This window comes from Plodia interpunctella, chromosome 17, assembly GCF_027563975.2.
Source record: "Plodia interpunctella isolate USDA-ARS_2022_Savannah chromosome 17, ilPloInte3.2, whole genome shotgun sequence".
NCBI classification, from domain to species: Eukaryota; Metazoa; Arthropoda; class Insecta; order Lepidoptera; family Pyralidae; genus Plodia; species Plodia interpunctella.
The window spans coordinates 6,535,649-6,550,155 of NC_071310.1; the positions used below are offsets into that span (position 1 = coordinate 6,535,649).

Below are 14,507 nucleotides of genomic sequence, written 5' to 3' on the forward strand. Positions count from 1 at the left end.
AAAAAGGAAAAAATTCAAATGCGAACTTATCACGTGACAAAACTCTTTATTCAATTTAGGATGTTAATTGAGTTGCACCGTAAACGTTAACTGTAACGTAATTTTGTATAAACCTCAGCTGCGCACCGGTTAAAATCAACGTTAAATTTGAAAACTTGTGCAACTCACCCTAAGTATGATAAATACTTGAATTTAACAAGTGAATTCCCCTAAAGTTTTCTTGCACCACAATTCGGTCACGTAGCCCACTGATTTACATTGAAATTTTGTTTTAAGCCATAGAGATTTTGATGGATTTCTTAACTTACAATGTTATTCTTATTTGAAAGGAGATCAGAAAATAAATAAATATGTACTTAGATATAATAATAATTCTTCCTTATGACTTTTAATTATATTGGTATTCCTTATGGCTGAGGGTCGTGACAGACGCCGCGCCTCTTGTCGTGTCATATCATTACAAAACCTCAGTAACAATAACAACCAAAATACTATATTTTAACAGACTTTCAGTCAAATTTGAATCATGTTAAGATGATCCAGCAGCATTGTTTCAGTCTGTATTAATGTAATTAGTATTCTCAAAATAATTCTAAATATTTCCTACATGGCAGTATTACAATACAGTAGATACAAATATATATATATAAGAAATCAATCATTTTTATCTTGTTAGCCAAAACCAATTAGATTAGATTATTTCTTTGTAATTGTCACGTCCAAACTTTAGCCGGAGGGGACATTATAAGCGTTTTCAAATCCATTTTTGTCAGTGAACATTCCGTCAATAAACGAATTAGAGTGAAGTTAGCAGAGTGATTGCACATCTAGGTCAATGGAGGACGTAAAAAATCTGTTTTTTATCACGAATTACGTGTTCCGAAGTTCGGTACACATGTAAGCAAATTCGGTCTCTTTCTCATATTTGCGTTTTCATTCGGTTCTGTGACGCCGCGAAGGTACCTACGACTTGGAATAAACCCTCCTTGGGAATGCTATTGTTGCCTATTAGCTCAAGTCAAGACTATGTATTTTTTAAACCACAGCCAAAAATATTTTGATATAGTGAGTATTGTGATCTAGAATTCGTTTAAATGTTCACTATCATTTGCATGTCAAACTACAGCGTATGAACTAAAAATAAGTTTTTTTAAGAACCTAAAAGTAAGTTTTTTTTTCGATTTTCACCTTTTATTGGAATCGCAATATTTAAAGTATCCATAGCACAATATTTAAAAAATACGTTGCAGCAGAGAAACATATCTGGCTAGTTTTTCAAGATAAACACGAATTGTGATACTGAATTTTTTTTTATGAAAATTGAGCTGAAATTTCAATACATATCGATGGATACGCGCATCAATTTAAGGCGCTATGCATTCCGGATTTCTACGCTCACCTACTGAGGAAGAAAACGGGCTCGAATGAGAGAGAGAGTCATTGCCCACTAGTGCCAGCATCGATAAAAGAAATATGTTTAAAGAGTCACATTTTTTACAATATCTTTCATTTATTTAAATAGTTTTGTTATACATGTCACAAATGCTTTTCAAATAATTGTACGGATTTTTTTTTTCTTTCAAGGGAAATGAAATGAAGCGCGATAATCTCGATTTAACAGAGATGTTAAATCGAGATTATCGCGCTTCATTTCATCCTGTAGTAGGTAATTATGTCGGTTTCTTCATAATACAAATTTACAAGGCACAACATACTCATATCCAAGGAAATCACACAAAGAGTTCCTAGTTTATTAAAAAATAATGAGCGTTCTTATTTCCCACGGTGGCGGTACTTCCCGGGATGAAAAGTACCCTTATACACCTAACTCTCACTTATAGTTGAATTAGCTGAAAAGATAATTAGTAATTAAGGTTATATTAGCGAAAACTAAAAAATCCCCTTTCCACATTATTCTGCACTAAATACTTAAAGGAATTTATTGCAAAGTATTATAGTTTTCCATTACACAATGTAGTCGGAGTACCTGCAATATAGCGGGCCGACTACATAGCCAAAGCGTACGTGAATGAGAAAAGCAGACGACACCAAAGGATGGTGTACAAAAAGAGAAGTTTACCCTCATCACTGTGCGGAAAGAAGTTCAAATGATGATAGAAAAGGACAAAAGAATTCATGCAAAAATGTGTTTGCTTATTTACCCCTATGCTATGTTACGTATGTGTCGCATGTCAGTAGGAAAATGAAATATTTTCAGCGCTTCGAAAGGTATGACGACGCGCGACGCGCCAATCTGTATTTACTTTTTAAGGTATACACAACAGGTTACAATCAATTTAACGAGATATAATAACAAAAGTTATGAGCCTCATAATGTATTTGTAAATGCCTGCGTATAAGACTCCGAATGAAAATGTACTCACGATGTGATTTTCGGGAGAAAACTGAAAATAATTACATGATATAATTGACTCTCCGTGCTTCGGAATTGGTCCCAGCTATATTTGCAGTCGTTAAAATTCGCCAATCCGCTATCGGCCGCGTTGTGGGTCTTATCCATCCATAAGGAAGGCCCCAGCAGTGGGGTAGTAAAGTGGGTGATGATAATGATGAATTGATTTATGCAAAATGCAACATGCCTTAAATAAATCCCCAAAATTTAGAATAGTAAAATACCAAAAACTAATTAGGGGAAGATTAGAGACAATATTTTTGAGGGAATACATCTCTATTGCCAAATGAGCCGAGAAGTTATAAATTCAGTAAGGGGAGTTTGAAGTTTAACCTGCGTGCTGCTTCAGTTTATACAAAATTGCGTAGTTTGCGTTTTTCTTCTCAGGTTAATGCTAACGACGAAGGTTACTAGTGCAACTCACCCTATGTAATTATACCTATATTTACTTAATATTCATATTTTTAAGTGAAATGTAAATTTCTTATGAGATTTAAAGTACTGTGATGCACTATATAATTAACCTCAATGAAATAAACATAATTTTATCCGTCCAATAAGCAGGTTTCATTTTTTGCCGACACATCGTTTATATTAATTCAAAAGTATCGTTTAATATCATTGGTTCCTTATTTTACGGTTCATTTAAAATTCAATTCAGGATTATTGGCTACAATGAATAACAAAGTTAAATTCTTATATTTTACCTTTGCTATTCATTATAAAAAATATGAAAATAAATTGTTATTTAAAAAATGTTTCTCGAAAATTTTGTAATAATTTCCACAAAGGAATTTAATTCAATAAATTTCACCTTCGCCTGAAATGCTGACATGCAATGAATTTATACAAGTGGATGCGCTGCTGTATGGTTATCATCATTATCACGGGGAATATTCATCCATTGACGGCGACTATTTCTCACCAAATATTAACATTTTAAAATATCATTAAAAGAAATTAAATGAGCTGTAAGAGGAAGAATTAAAATTAAAAATCAATTTAAATATAAAAAAAAAATTAATTACCTCACCACCAAAACCAAAATCTTGAAATCTTTATTTGCAATAATATTATGATTTACCATATTGAGAATGGGTTGCACCAGTCAACTGTGACGTTAAGTTTAACCTGTGCGCAAACCGCCGTCGTTTAGTCAAACAAAATGGCGTATATACGTTGTGTTTTCTGCGCAGGTTAAAGTTAACTTTGACGTTAACTTTAACCTGGACGTTAACTTTAACCTGGGCAGAAAACACAACGTATATACGCCATTTTGTTTGACTAAACGACGGCGGTTAACACGGAAGTTAACTTTAACCTGCGCAGAAAAACGCAAAGTATGTACGCCATTGTGCAAGGACAACAGAATTGCATGCCGACTCTTTGTCACGCTAGTGTAGATTCCTTATCCCATATTTTTTCCCGACCACGATACGGATATTACTTGATATTTGTGCATACAATGAAATATCGATAAATTTGTTTGTAATGTTTCCCGGAAACTCAGTTAGATATTTGATTTTGTTGATTGACATGATTGAATTGGTATTTGATAAAACCCGGTTTATTTTAGTATAAAATATGTTCGCATAAATTTTATTTGTTAGTAATAAATTACTATATAATAGTATTAATTATGAAATACTGAATAATGCAAGCGAAATGAATGTAAATACAACAATTTTTAACATCATTAGGGGTTAATTTAAAACTTTCATTTTGTCAATTTTCATATTACACACCTATTGGAGGATATGGAGGTTGCCACATGCTGGTTTTATATTCGTTAGTCGATGCCGCAGTGGTTTGCGCTGTCGGCCTGCGATAGGGACACTTTTGAAATAGTCGGTCATTGGAAGGATGATAAAAAACGTATAATCTTGAGCTTTGGAAATTCAGAAGATACGTTAAGCAGTTGATTTCGTTTATATGAAAAGTCGTTATAACCCGCCGTTCAACCCGTGTGGTGCGACTTGGCCCATACTCCTTATTTATAAATAAAGCCAATGTTGCAGCATAAAAGATAACTAACAAATATTACGCAATACTGGATTAAATTAATTGATTTATTCTGTTGTTCCAGGTTAACCATGCAGCGGCTGCTTAGCATCACACTCATCACCACAATGGCGGCTGACCACATCTACTCCCAAGAAGAGCGTGAACACCAGGGACCCAGGACCTGCGGCGGCAACCTCAAAGGCTCCGTGGGGGTCATCCAAACCCCCAATTTCCCCAACCCCTTCCCCGTCCCCATCAAGTGCCGTTGGATTATAGAACACGACATGCCAAACGGGACCATATCAATATATTTCACTCAACAGTATACTACTAGTGGTCTGACGTTTACTGAGTACATGTATTACGATGACTCGTACAAATTGGGGGAGAGGAGGGCGTTGACTGTGACCGAGGAAAACATCACGAGGGTGAAATGGCTTCAGGTGAGTTTGCTCAATCTATCTTATTGTATCAATGTGTAACATCGTTGTCGAAATATCTGTGATCAATCACTTGTTTTCAGATCAAAGTTATTATTTACTTATGTAAAACATAAAATAAAATAAATAGAATTCATTAAAATCAAAAACTAAATAGGTACAACATGTTGTTTAAATTAAATTTTAAATTTATTTTTAATATTGCCCTCGTATAAATTAAACGGTATTTATATTAGAAGTGTTTCGGTTTTTATTTTTAAAATCGACTCAAACAATACTTATGTAATTTCTATATCAAATATTTAATTTATTTTTGATATGATAACAATATCGTAGATTTTTTGAGCCGTTTAACTCGAATTGTTTTCGGAATCCACCCAGATTATATAACTAAAATGACGACGAAAAATAAAACAAGAAATAAGTCACGAGTAAACCTTTAAAAAATGAAAAGCAAAAGTTATAAATCGTATAAAATGGCAGCGTTTGGATCGCGGCTTACTGTTCACCAATCAAAGGGCACTCTACAGAATTGGGACGCAGGGCATGCCAGCCGTGAGTAGAGATTTCTATAAAATGTCCAGTTTCCGTCCTATAGAAGTCTACGGGCTGGACTATTTTGAAATTCAGACATAACCAGTGGCGGAACCCGTTGAGAGGTATAGAATAAATTTTGTTTTTCATCCTTTCCTTACAATGCAATCTGTCTCATTACAATCGGCAGCAATGTTTTTCTTGGTGATGTTTGCGAGACTTGCCATTTCAAACAAAGATGTCAAGCATTCTATCGACGAAAAACAGATTCGACGTCAATAGATGAAATTTCAGCTGAAATCCAGTCCAGTTTGGTATCGAAAGAGTTTGAGTGATTTTTTGGATTTGTCCACGTGGCGCCCATATTATCTCGTTGATTCGTCAACCGATAAAATTCCGGACCGAAGTAGCGAGCTATATATTTATTTTTTCACGCAAAGTCCATGGCGTCAGGGAGCCCAAATTTGCATTCAATTAGATCGTACGCACAGAGGCACTGGAGAAACTGGTCGTTTACAACTTCCCGGTTATTGCCAGGCAGTTTCCCATCACTCGGGCATGAGGCAGGTCATCCGTGAGGCTTTAGAACAGCACCGGGTGCGAAATTCCGTTAGGCTCCTCTGAATATCAACCGGTTCGAAATGAACTCTGGCTTTGCAGGCTTTTTGGTGTTATATTTATTTTTGTTTTTCAAAATTTACGGTATTGATTAGTCAATAATTTGTGGTGTGGTCCCGCCCTAACATAGGTGGTCCTATACTAGTGCTCTATGTCTACCTGTGGATGTCAATCGGGCCGACCTGCCTGGTTTACCACAGTGATATTACTACTGCATCATTTGAAACTACGTATGTACACAACAACCCTTTTGAAAAGGGAAAGAAAATGTTTAGTGATCATTCGGTACTGTAAATGCAAAATGGGGCTTTTTTTTTTCAAAACAAACAAAAAGGTTTTTTCAACGTAAAATTTATAGCAAAACATTGATACAAATACGTTGAGAACATTTCAATATTGTTTTACTAAATAATAAGTTTTTTTTACAAAAATATCATTTTTGATTTGTCCGTGCAGTATAACGTTGAGGTGTACCCACGTCTGAAGCCGTTTCATGGGTGCACCATCAATCAGATCATGCATATCATGATATTATAATTGCCTTATAAGTACAATATTTGTTCTGATTTTGTAATCACAGCAACTAACAAACAAAACTACAGAATCGGTACCCATATAACTGTATATCATAATCATTTGTATCGTAACGATGTTATTTCCGTTGTGTCCGCCAGAATGCGCACTATGGCGGCAATAGCTATTCCGTGCCTTGCTCAATTATTTATTTCTGTTAGTATTATAACACATTGAGGGTAGAGAAATTATAATAAAGGCAGTGTAATAGATGTAAATACTTTTATTCTTTTAGTATATATATCATTAATAAAAAATAATAATAATTATATTCACGCTACCAATCTATCAAGTTAAGCAATTACGCTGCTTTGTGAAAAAGATGGGTTACCGAAAAATTGTACAATAAAATCAAGGTTTTGAAAACTGAACTAAAAATTTAAGGAAAATGGTAAAATGTATGTTAGGGAAGTAAACTAAGAATTATGAAAAATAAATAGATGTAACAGATAAATGAATATTTATGTGAAAGTTTGTTGTTACAAAATCTACAGGCGCAGTACGCTACATGGTAGGTACTTTAGGTTCTACCAACTTGTTTGAAACGCGTTCGCAACTCCACCGTTTTCACCTCTTCAGTATTGGCATGTCAGTTCGGCAGTCACCGGAGTGTTTTAGTCCCACGTGCGGTATGTGAAGGCCAGGAAAATAACCAATCATGAAAATTGGTTCTATCTAAAAAAAACTATTTCAGTGGTTCCATCAAATAAGATCTATCACAAAAACTTTGCTATCGATTTTTTAAGAGAGCTAAATTAGGTGTTAAATTATTCTATTACTATTGAACTTCATTTAATCTTTTTAGTCTGGTAAATATATCTAACTATCCAGTAAATAACTAGATTCTGACGGCGACTTCACCAGCAGGAGTCTTCCTTCACATGATTTCCTTCCTTTATTTCTGTATTCTCCATGTAGCCTATTTTCCCGGGACACAATATTGGCAGTGATTCGAGTGACCCGTATGTCGAAACGTTATCCAATTTTGGCAGTATAGGGGACGCCACCGTTCTGCGTTTAGGAACAATTTCCGTTGATGTCATTTGGGCAATTGAACTTCATGACAACTGCTGTTTAGATTTGTCGATTTTAGGGTCTGTCTGTCTGTAATTTACCACGCAAAAGTTTGGTTTGTTTATAAAGATTAAAAATAAACAAAGACAATGCCAACAACAATTTGCCAACTGGGTGTTTATCAACCAATCTTGACTATTCGATTTGGTATTGCAATGGCAAAAAAAAATCATCTCGTCATAAATTCGTCTTTTAGAAGGGTTGAGCCTTCTACCATCGAAAGACTGTCATTTGGCGCATTCATATAAATAAGTAATGTCTCTCTAATATGCCGCTAAATCTACCACATATTTCCTCATAGCGGGTACAATCGCCGACAGAGTCGTTACATTGAATAATTTCTTTAATGTTGTACATTATGGGCCATATTCTCTTGCTTCAGCGTTGATATTTTTCATAGTATATTTAAATATATGATATTTTCGTAACATTTTTGCTTTTACATGGAGTTAAGGAAAGCAAAACTAATTTAACGTAAGCTTGACCGGAAAAGTAGAAAAACATAGTGGGACACTTTGGCATATCGATAATATTTTCTTGACCTTTTTTCCAACAATCTTTATTATCTGTGTAGTGTAATAATAATCTTTATATGCCAACGACATGCGAAAAAGCCACTTAAAAACTACGTGTTAACATTTTATTATTTAGTTCAAAAACAATCTATATATTTTACCTTTTTTGCATCGTCCCAGTACCAACAAGAAATCCACTACCGAACTATAGGTATATACCTGAGATATCTCAGACGACGAAGTGTAAGGATATACTATTTTACAGCTATACTGAGGACAAGGCCAATGCTTTGAACATTTGATATCCTATTCCCAAGGGGCATTTGTATGCACACAGAACCGTCGACGGAGATAGTTTCCAGCATATGAATTTACAAGAATTGATCACATGGTAATTCACACTACTTAGTCATTGACAGTTATATATATGTATAGTTTAATGATCATGCGGGACTGCTACACTGGAGGTCGCGGGGTCGATCCTCAGTCAGACGCCTAATTCTCACGCAAAGTCCATTACTTCACTTTTCTCCAAATTTTTCGATGGTTTTAAGTAACATTATAAACGAAAATATTTCATACAAATGTTTACTGCCCAATATTTTTTACAGATAAGTTACGTACTTTTACTAGTATAAAGGTAGCTTACTAAGTAGAATTATATGATTCTGCGATAATCGGACATCATGAGAAAAATATTCTTATTTCATATTTATTATGCCTGTTTCCTATGAGGGTGGGCAGATACTAGTAATTAGTACTAATCACGATCCTGACAAATCTCACGAACTGGTGAGAGCCATTTTATATCACCTTTTTAAATTTTGTATCACGTCATTCATAATTGAGAACTTAAGTGGAACTGGGCGGGTCACGTTTGCTGTATGCAGCCTGAGAGATGTGCCCACATTCTTACAACCTGGATTTCAACTGACGGGTACAGAACGCGAGGTAGGTAGGCCTAGAACTAGAAGCGTATGAGCTTAGAGCATTCGACAGACATTGGATTGGAGAAGACCAAAGAAAGGGACCTGTAGAAAGTGAGTGAGAAGGCTTTTGCCCAGTAGTGGGACATGTTACAATATTGTGGTGGAGTCACAGTTAAAAATGTATATAAAAAGCCACTCTGTAAATGAAGTCCTCTCTAAGACGCCAGATTCTGACAGACGTTTGTACTGACTTCTCTATTTGCTGTTCTATAACAGCAAATAATACATATATATATATAGGATTATTTGCTGTTATGCAGCATATATCAGCTGTAAAATGTTACGTGACTATTCACGTAACATTTTACAGCGAAGACATTTGCAGAATTCACGATGCTCCTGGAGCATAGACGCCTTCGTGCTATCTGTCTTTTTGAATGAATTATGATATAAAATTACATTTCACCAGAACATGTGAAGTCAGTTGTGAATGAGTTAATTTTAAAAAATATGTAATTAAACTCACAGATATACTTATGAACATTACATTAAAATGTTCTTATAAATGTTGTTAAACAAAACAAAATTTATGGAAACGGACATTGCGTTACCTATATATATTAACATTTCAGTGCAACATGTAACCATGCGTTATTAGGGGTAGTTTGTGAGTGCAACTCGGCAAAACAAGAAAAGTTACAATTGGCGCTCCAAACGGCGCGGGCCGCAACGAGCCGCTGAATGTTTCATAGCTGTTTTCATTTGTTTATCTTTGTGGTGAGAAATAAAAATCTCTTATATTGATATTACATATGAATTAAGTTTTTTTTTGCTATTATCTATATATATGCTATTATCATATTCATCGAACTGCCGTAACTAGTCGCACACTAGCGCCACCTTTTTCATCCATTTATTTCATTTACTAGCGAAAAAGAATCTTATGCTACTCTAAATAGAGGACTTTATTAGAAAGTAATTACAGTTTCCCATTTTAAAACGTAGTCTTACTAAACCAAAAACGGTGCCACTAAAGTCCGCGTAGGTATACCTATGTAGAAAATTTCAAAGATGTACCTAGAATGTACAGTCCAGTCTTCGTCGTTCAAATTCAAAGTGTCCCCTTAACAGGATAGTAACATTTTTGTTACAAGTTCTGACAATGATAAATAATCTGGTGATGATGATCAACCAATCACCGCTCGGCCAGAAGTCAGGTGTATAGTTTGGTATGTTTTTTTTTTAAACAATTTTTTTGACACTACCTGAGTTCCGGGGCTTTGCTCTCGTAAGATGATCCCTATGTCAAACCCTAACTTGTGAATTTTGAATATCGGGATTGAAGATTACCTACTCCCTACACAAAAACTTACAAACACTCCTTTTTTTATAATATTATTTGTAAAAGTTTAGATTGTTTAATCAAATTCCGTGTCTATGTTATACCTACAAATAAACAAAGTTTATTTCAAGGTATTGACGGAATTGGTTTTCTAAAAATAATAAAAATACACTAAAGCTCAAAGTGAGTTTGCCAATACCATAATATTTGCGTTATTTTGTTTCGTTTAGCACCTGATCTTGCGCAGTATATTACCGAATTTTACGATTGCTGAGTTTGCTCAATAAAAATAAATATCCTGGATCTGTACTCAGCTGACTTTGTTTCAGGAACGTTTGTGAAAATTTCGACCTATGCATGGCTAGTGAATACTTTTTATTTCATTCGTATAAATTTCATAGTAAGTAAGTATGTTGTCTATGTTTGAATGCATGAGTAAAATGGAACAGAATCAAATCACTAAAAGTCGGTTGTCTTAAAAGTCATGTCAGATGTCTTTTGAGTTGAGTAAAATCAGATACCAGTACCTATTAGCAATAACACACTCGATAAAAAATATGATGGAGAGAAAAAATATTGTCAAACTGGTAAAATTAATGTTGCATAAATGTCGAGTTTATCTTATTATTCATACATATTATACAATATTAACAAAAACATAACACGTAACGGTTAGTTTTACAGGCATTTTTGTAATAAATGGTAATTCTACAATTACATTACTAAGGTACATAATTATTAAATTATAAACATGCTTGGAAAGCCCCGATTTTCTGCCGTTAAATTTTGACAAGGAAACATAAAGGCCAAGAAGTAATAATGTAGAAGAAAAATTATCCTGAAAACTCGTGACGTTGTCTCTCAGACCGAATGTAGATTTTTTGCCAAAGTTTGAATTTTAGTCATTCGTACATTTTGCGCAGTCATTTGTCATAAAACAAAAGCCATCTTCCATAAATTATGCCCAAATTTGCAGCAGTACAGTTGAATGTCAGCTATTGTGCGTACCCCATGGGGATTGTGACTGACATATTAAGCTGAGGTTCCACTGGAGATGTGGGATAAGCTATGAAGCTAGATCCTTATCGTAACTAATATTATAAATGCGAATGTAAGTTTGTTTGTTACCTCTTCATGCTTTATCGGTTCATCTCAACCAACCTTCTTGAAATTATGCATACATATAGTTTGAAGTACGGAGAATCCTAAAAAAAAAGGTTCCCGTTGGATATTCCCGCGAACAAAATCTAGTAATTACAAAAATTATTTAAAAAAAAATAGGACTGACTTTTTTTTTTAATGATTTTTATTTTACGATAAGGGTTTAATTTTACGGTTAAACATTGTAACAATTGCATATATTTTAAAAATTATCTTTTTTTACCAATACACCTTGTGTGTTTGTGTTTGCCAAAATTTCATTTTTCAGCTTGAAAATTTATTGAGTATATAATCGCTATATAGAGAGTATATAATAGCGATCTTGAAAATGACGGCACATAATCTGTATCATCCGAGGTAATGCAAGAAAACTGATAATATGACGATCACACATCATTATCTCAGGAATAGTGGAAATAATGATAAAAAAATTGTTAATAAATGAATAGTCTTTTTTATATCATTACAGGGTGTAGGAAAAATCGTCGAATTTTCGGACCACTGAAGAATGCTAATGTCTTAATACCATCCACATATTGTTATTCTTGGAACCACTATATATGAGCCGAAAAACTGTACATAAATCTGCACACATAAAAAGTCAATTAAGTAACTTTTTTTTTCGTAGTGTGCTACTTTTCTTGGTCGTATATCTTTAAGATAGACATCAGTAATAATAGACAGGGCCACGAAGCGCCAACTTTAAATTCAAAATTTGTTAATCAATCATCAAGAAGGATTATAATCTGTCGTTTGACTGATAGAAAAAGGCCTACACTACACATTCATAAAAAGTTAAACCATACATTAAGCTAAAGTATGTTTTGTCACTGTCGCACTTTACAATATTTGATATTGACAGAACGAGACAAAACATACTTTAGCTTAAAATATGTCTTAACTTTTTTATGAACAACAGGGCTAGGCTCAAGTACGTTACATCGCCGTTTACATCTTTTTTTTTGTTTTTTAACAAAACAAAAATAATATATTTTCTTTGTTTTATGAAGTCTACGTTTTCTCTGTTAGGTAATTAAGCCTAACTTCGCGTATAGAAAAACATCTTCATTAGAACTGTAGCCATTTATTATACTTTTCTCTTTCAGGGTTTTAATAATAAAAGAAAAATTGTTACTAAAAAGAAATAGTGCAAACAAAAATAAAGTCTGCTCCACGGAAGAGAATAATTAAGAAATTTTAAATGTTATTACAATAGCAGTAAATGATGTTTATTCAAGTACGCAACACGATCAAATGATCAGGATTTTAAAATAATATCTACCAGTGGTCCGTCCCGGCTTCGCTCGGGTAAAATCGTAGTGAGCTTACATATGCCTAAACTTTCTTAGGAATCAGAGAATACATTAGATTTTCACTATTGGTGAAAATCTAATGTATTCTCATATAAATTTTACATTTGCCAGGATTTATCTAGATAAATATTTCTAAACTTTATGCTTTGAAATGCTAAATTGCACTTTGGATTCTAACTATCGCCAACTATGCCACAAACTATTAAAAACTTACCAATAGCACGACAATAGCTGGCCGGTCAGAATGTTCGTTTAAAAAGAAATCTTCTATATAATGCCGCAAACGGTTCCCTGTTCGAAACTAGAATATTCTAGTAAAAGTGTCGACGAGTGAGGTTGTAAAATTTTACGCTGGCACAAATTGCCGATTTCTGCCCTAACGCTGGTGAGCTAAAAGGAGCGATTGAATAAAATGTCCCATTGATTTATGGTATTCAATGCGCGTTCAAATGCCCAATCGAAGTTAGTCTCTATTTTATAGAGACTTGGAACTTGTACAAGGGGTTTTGTCGTAACTTTAGATATCTGTGGTCGAAACTACTGTTGGGGTGCCAAAATGACTTTACATTGACGCAAAGTATAAAATTGAGTTCGTAATATTTTATGCCGCAAGAAATCTTTTGAATTAGATTTTTCTATGATTAAAGTTATTATATTAAAGATATTATACTTTGTGTAACTCTCTCACCTTCGTGCTACCGGTTGCGTTCAGAGCAGAGAAGCTTTAAAATTAAATTAGAAATTCTGAAGAGTCATCAGTAATTTTACAACCGGCTGCCTACTTGACGTCAATTTTCTTGAGAATTCTATTGTGGCCTATCAATTCCCTAGGCTATGTGTCCTTTAGTTGCCTTATACGATATCCACATGATCGTATAGATATATATTTCAGAGTATTTGTATGTAACAAGTAGTAAGTAAGTATAAAAAAATGTACGTATATTTATATAGTCTATACCTATTACATAACAGCTCTTATAAAAAGTATTTTTTTTCATCCAATATTGAAATTAAATTTATCGTAGTCAAATTCTGATGACACGACCTTAATGAAATTTTCTTGACGTTTCGTCGCTCAAAGATGTTATAAGAATGAAGAATTGGTTTCAAAAGAATATATATTTTTATATTTTTAAATATTTATCAAAATGTTTAGTTTTAAAGCAAATAGCAAAGAATTACAGATTCTAATAACTACAATGAAGTTATAAAATTAATAATAAATAATTTTTTTTTGCATAATAAATATTACTTGAAACAACACTATAGAAGTTGTCTCAAATCCAACTAACCAATAAGATTTCAGAATTCAAACGTTATTTTGGAAAAACACTTACTCGTATACTGTGTGATCCAACTTATATTATAAATGCAATTTGTGAAGATAATGTGCGTGTATGTTTGTTAGCCTTTCACGCAAAATCGGACGGATTATTATGAAATTTGGTACACGGTTAGAATATAACTTGGAATAACACATAGGGTACTTTTTATCCCCAAATTACCACGTCAGCGAAGACCCGGAGATGCAGCTACTAACATTATAAATTGGTGGTTTACGTAACTTTCATGCTCGATAAGGACAATTTTA

At 33.8% G+C, this 14,507-nt stretch overlaps 1 protein-coding gene across 5 annotated transcripts in view; it reads left to right on the plus strand.

Annotated features, from left to right (window-relative positions):
• LOC128677270 (uncharacterized protein) overlaps nucleotides 1-14,507 on the plus strand; it is a 267,183-nt gene that overhangs the window by 117,497 nt on the left and 135,179 nt on the right. For all 5 annotated transcript variants that reach the window (XM_053757985.2, XM_053757983.2, XM_053757984.2 and 2 more), the window contains exon 2: nucleotides 4,500-4,860. In XM_053757985.2, coding sequence (XP_053613960.1) covers nucleotides 4,500-4,860 — 361 coding nt within the window. The remainder of the gene's footprint in view (nucleotides 1-4,499; nucleotides 4,861-14,507) is intronic.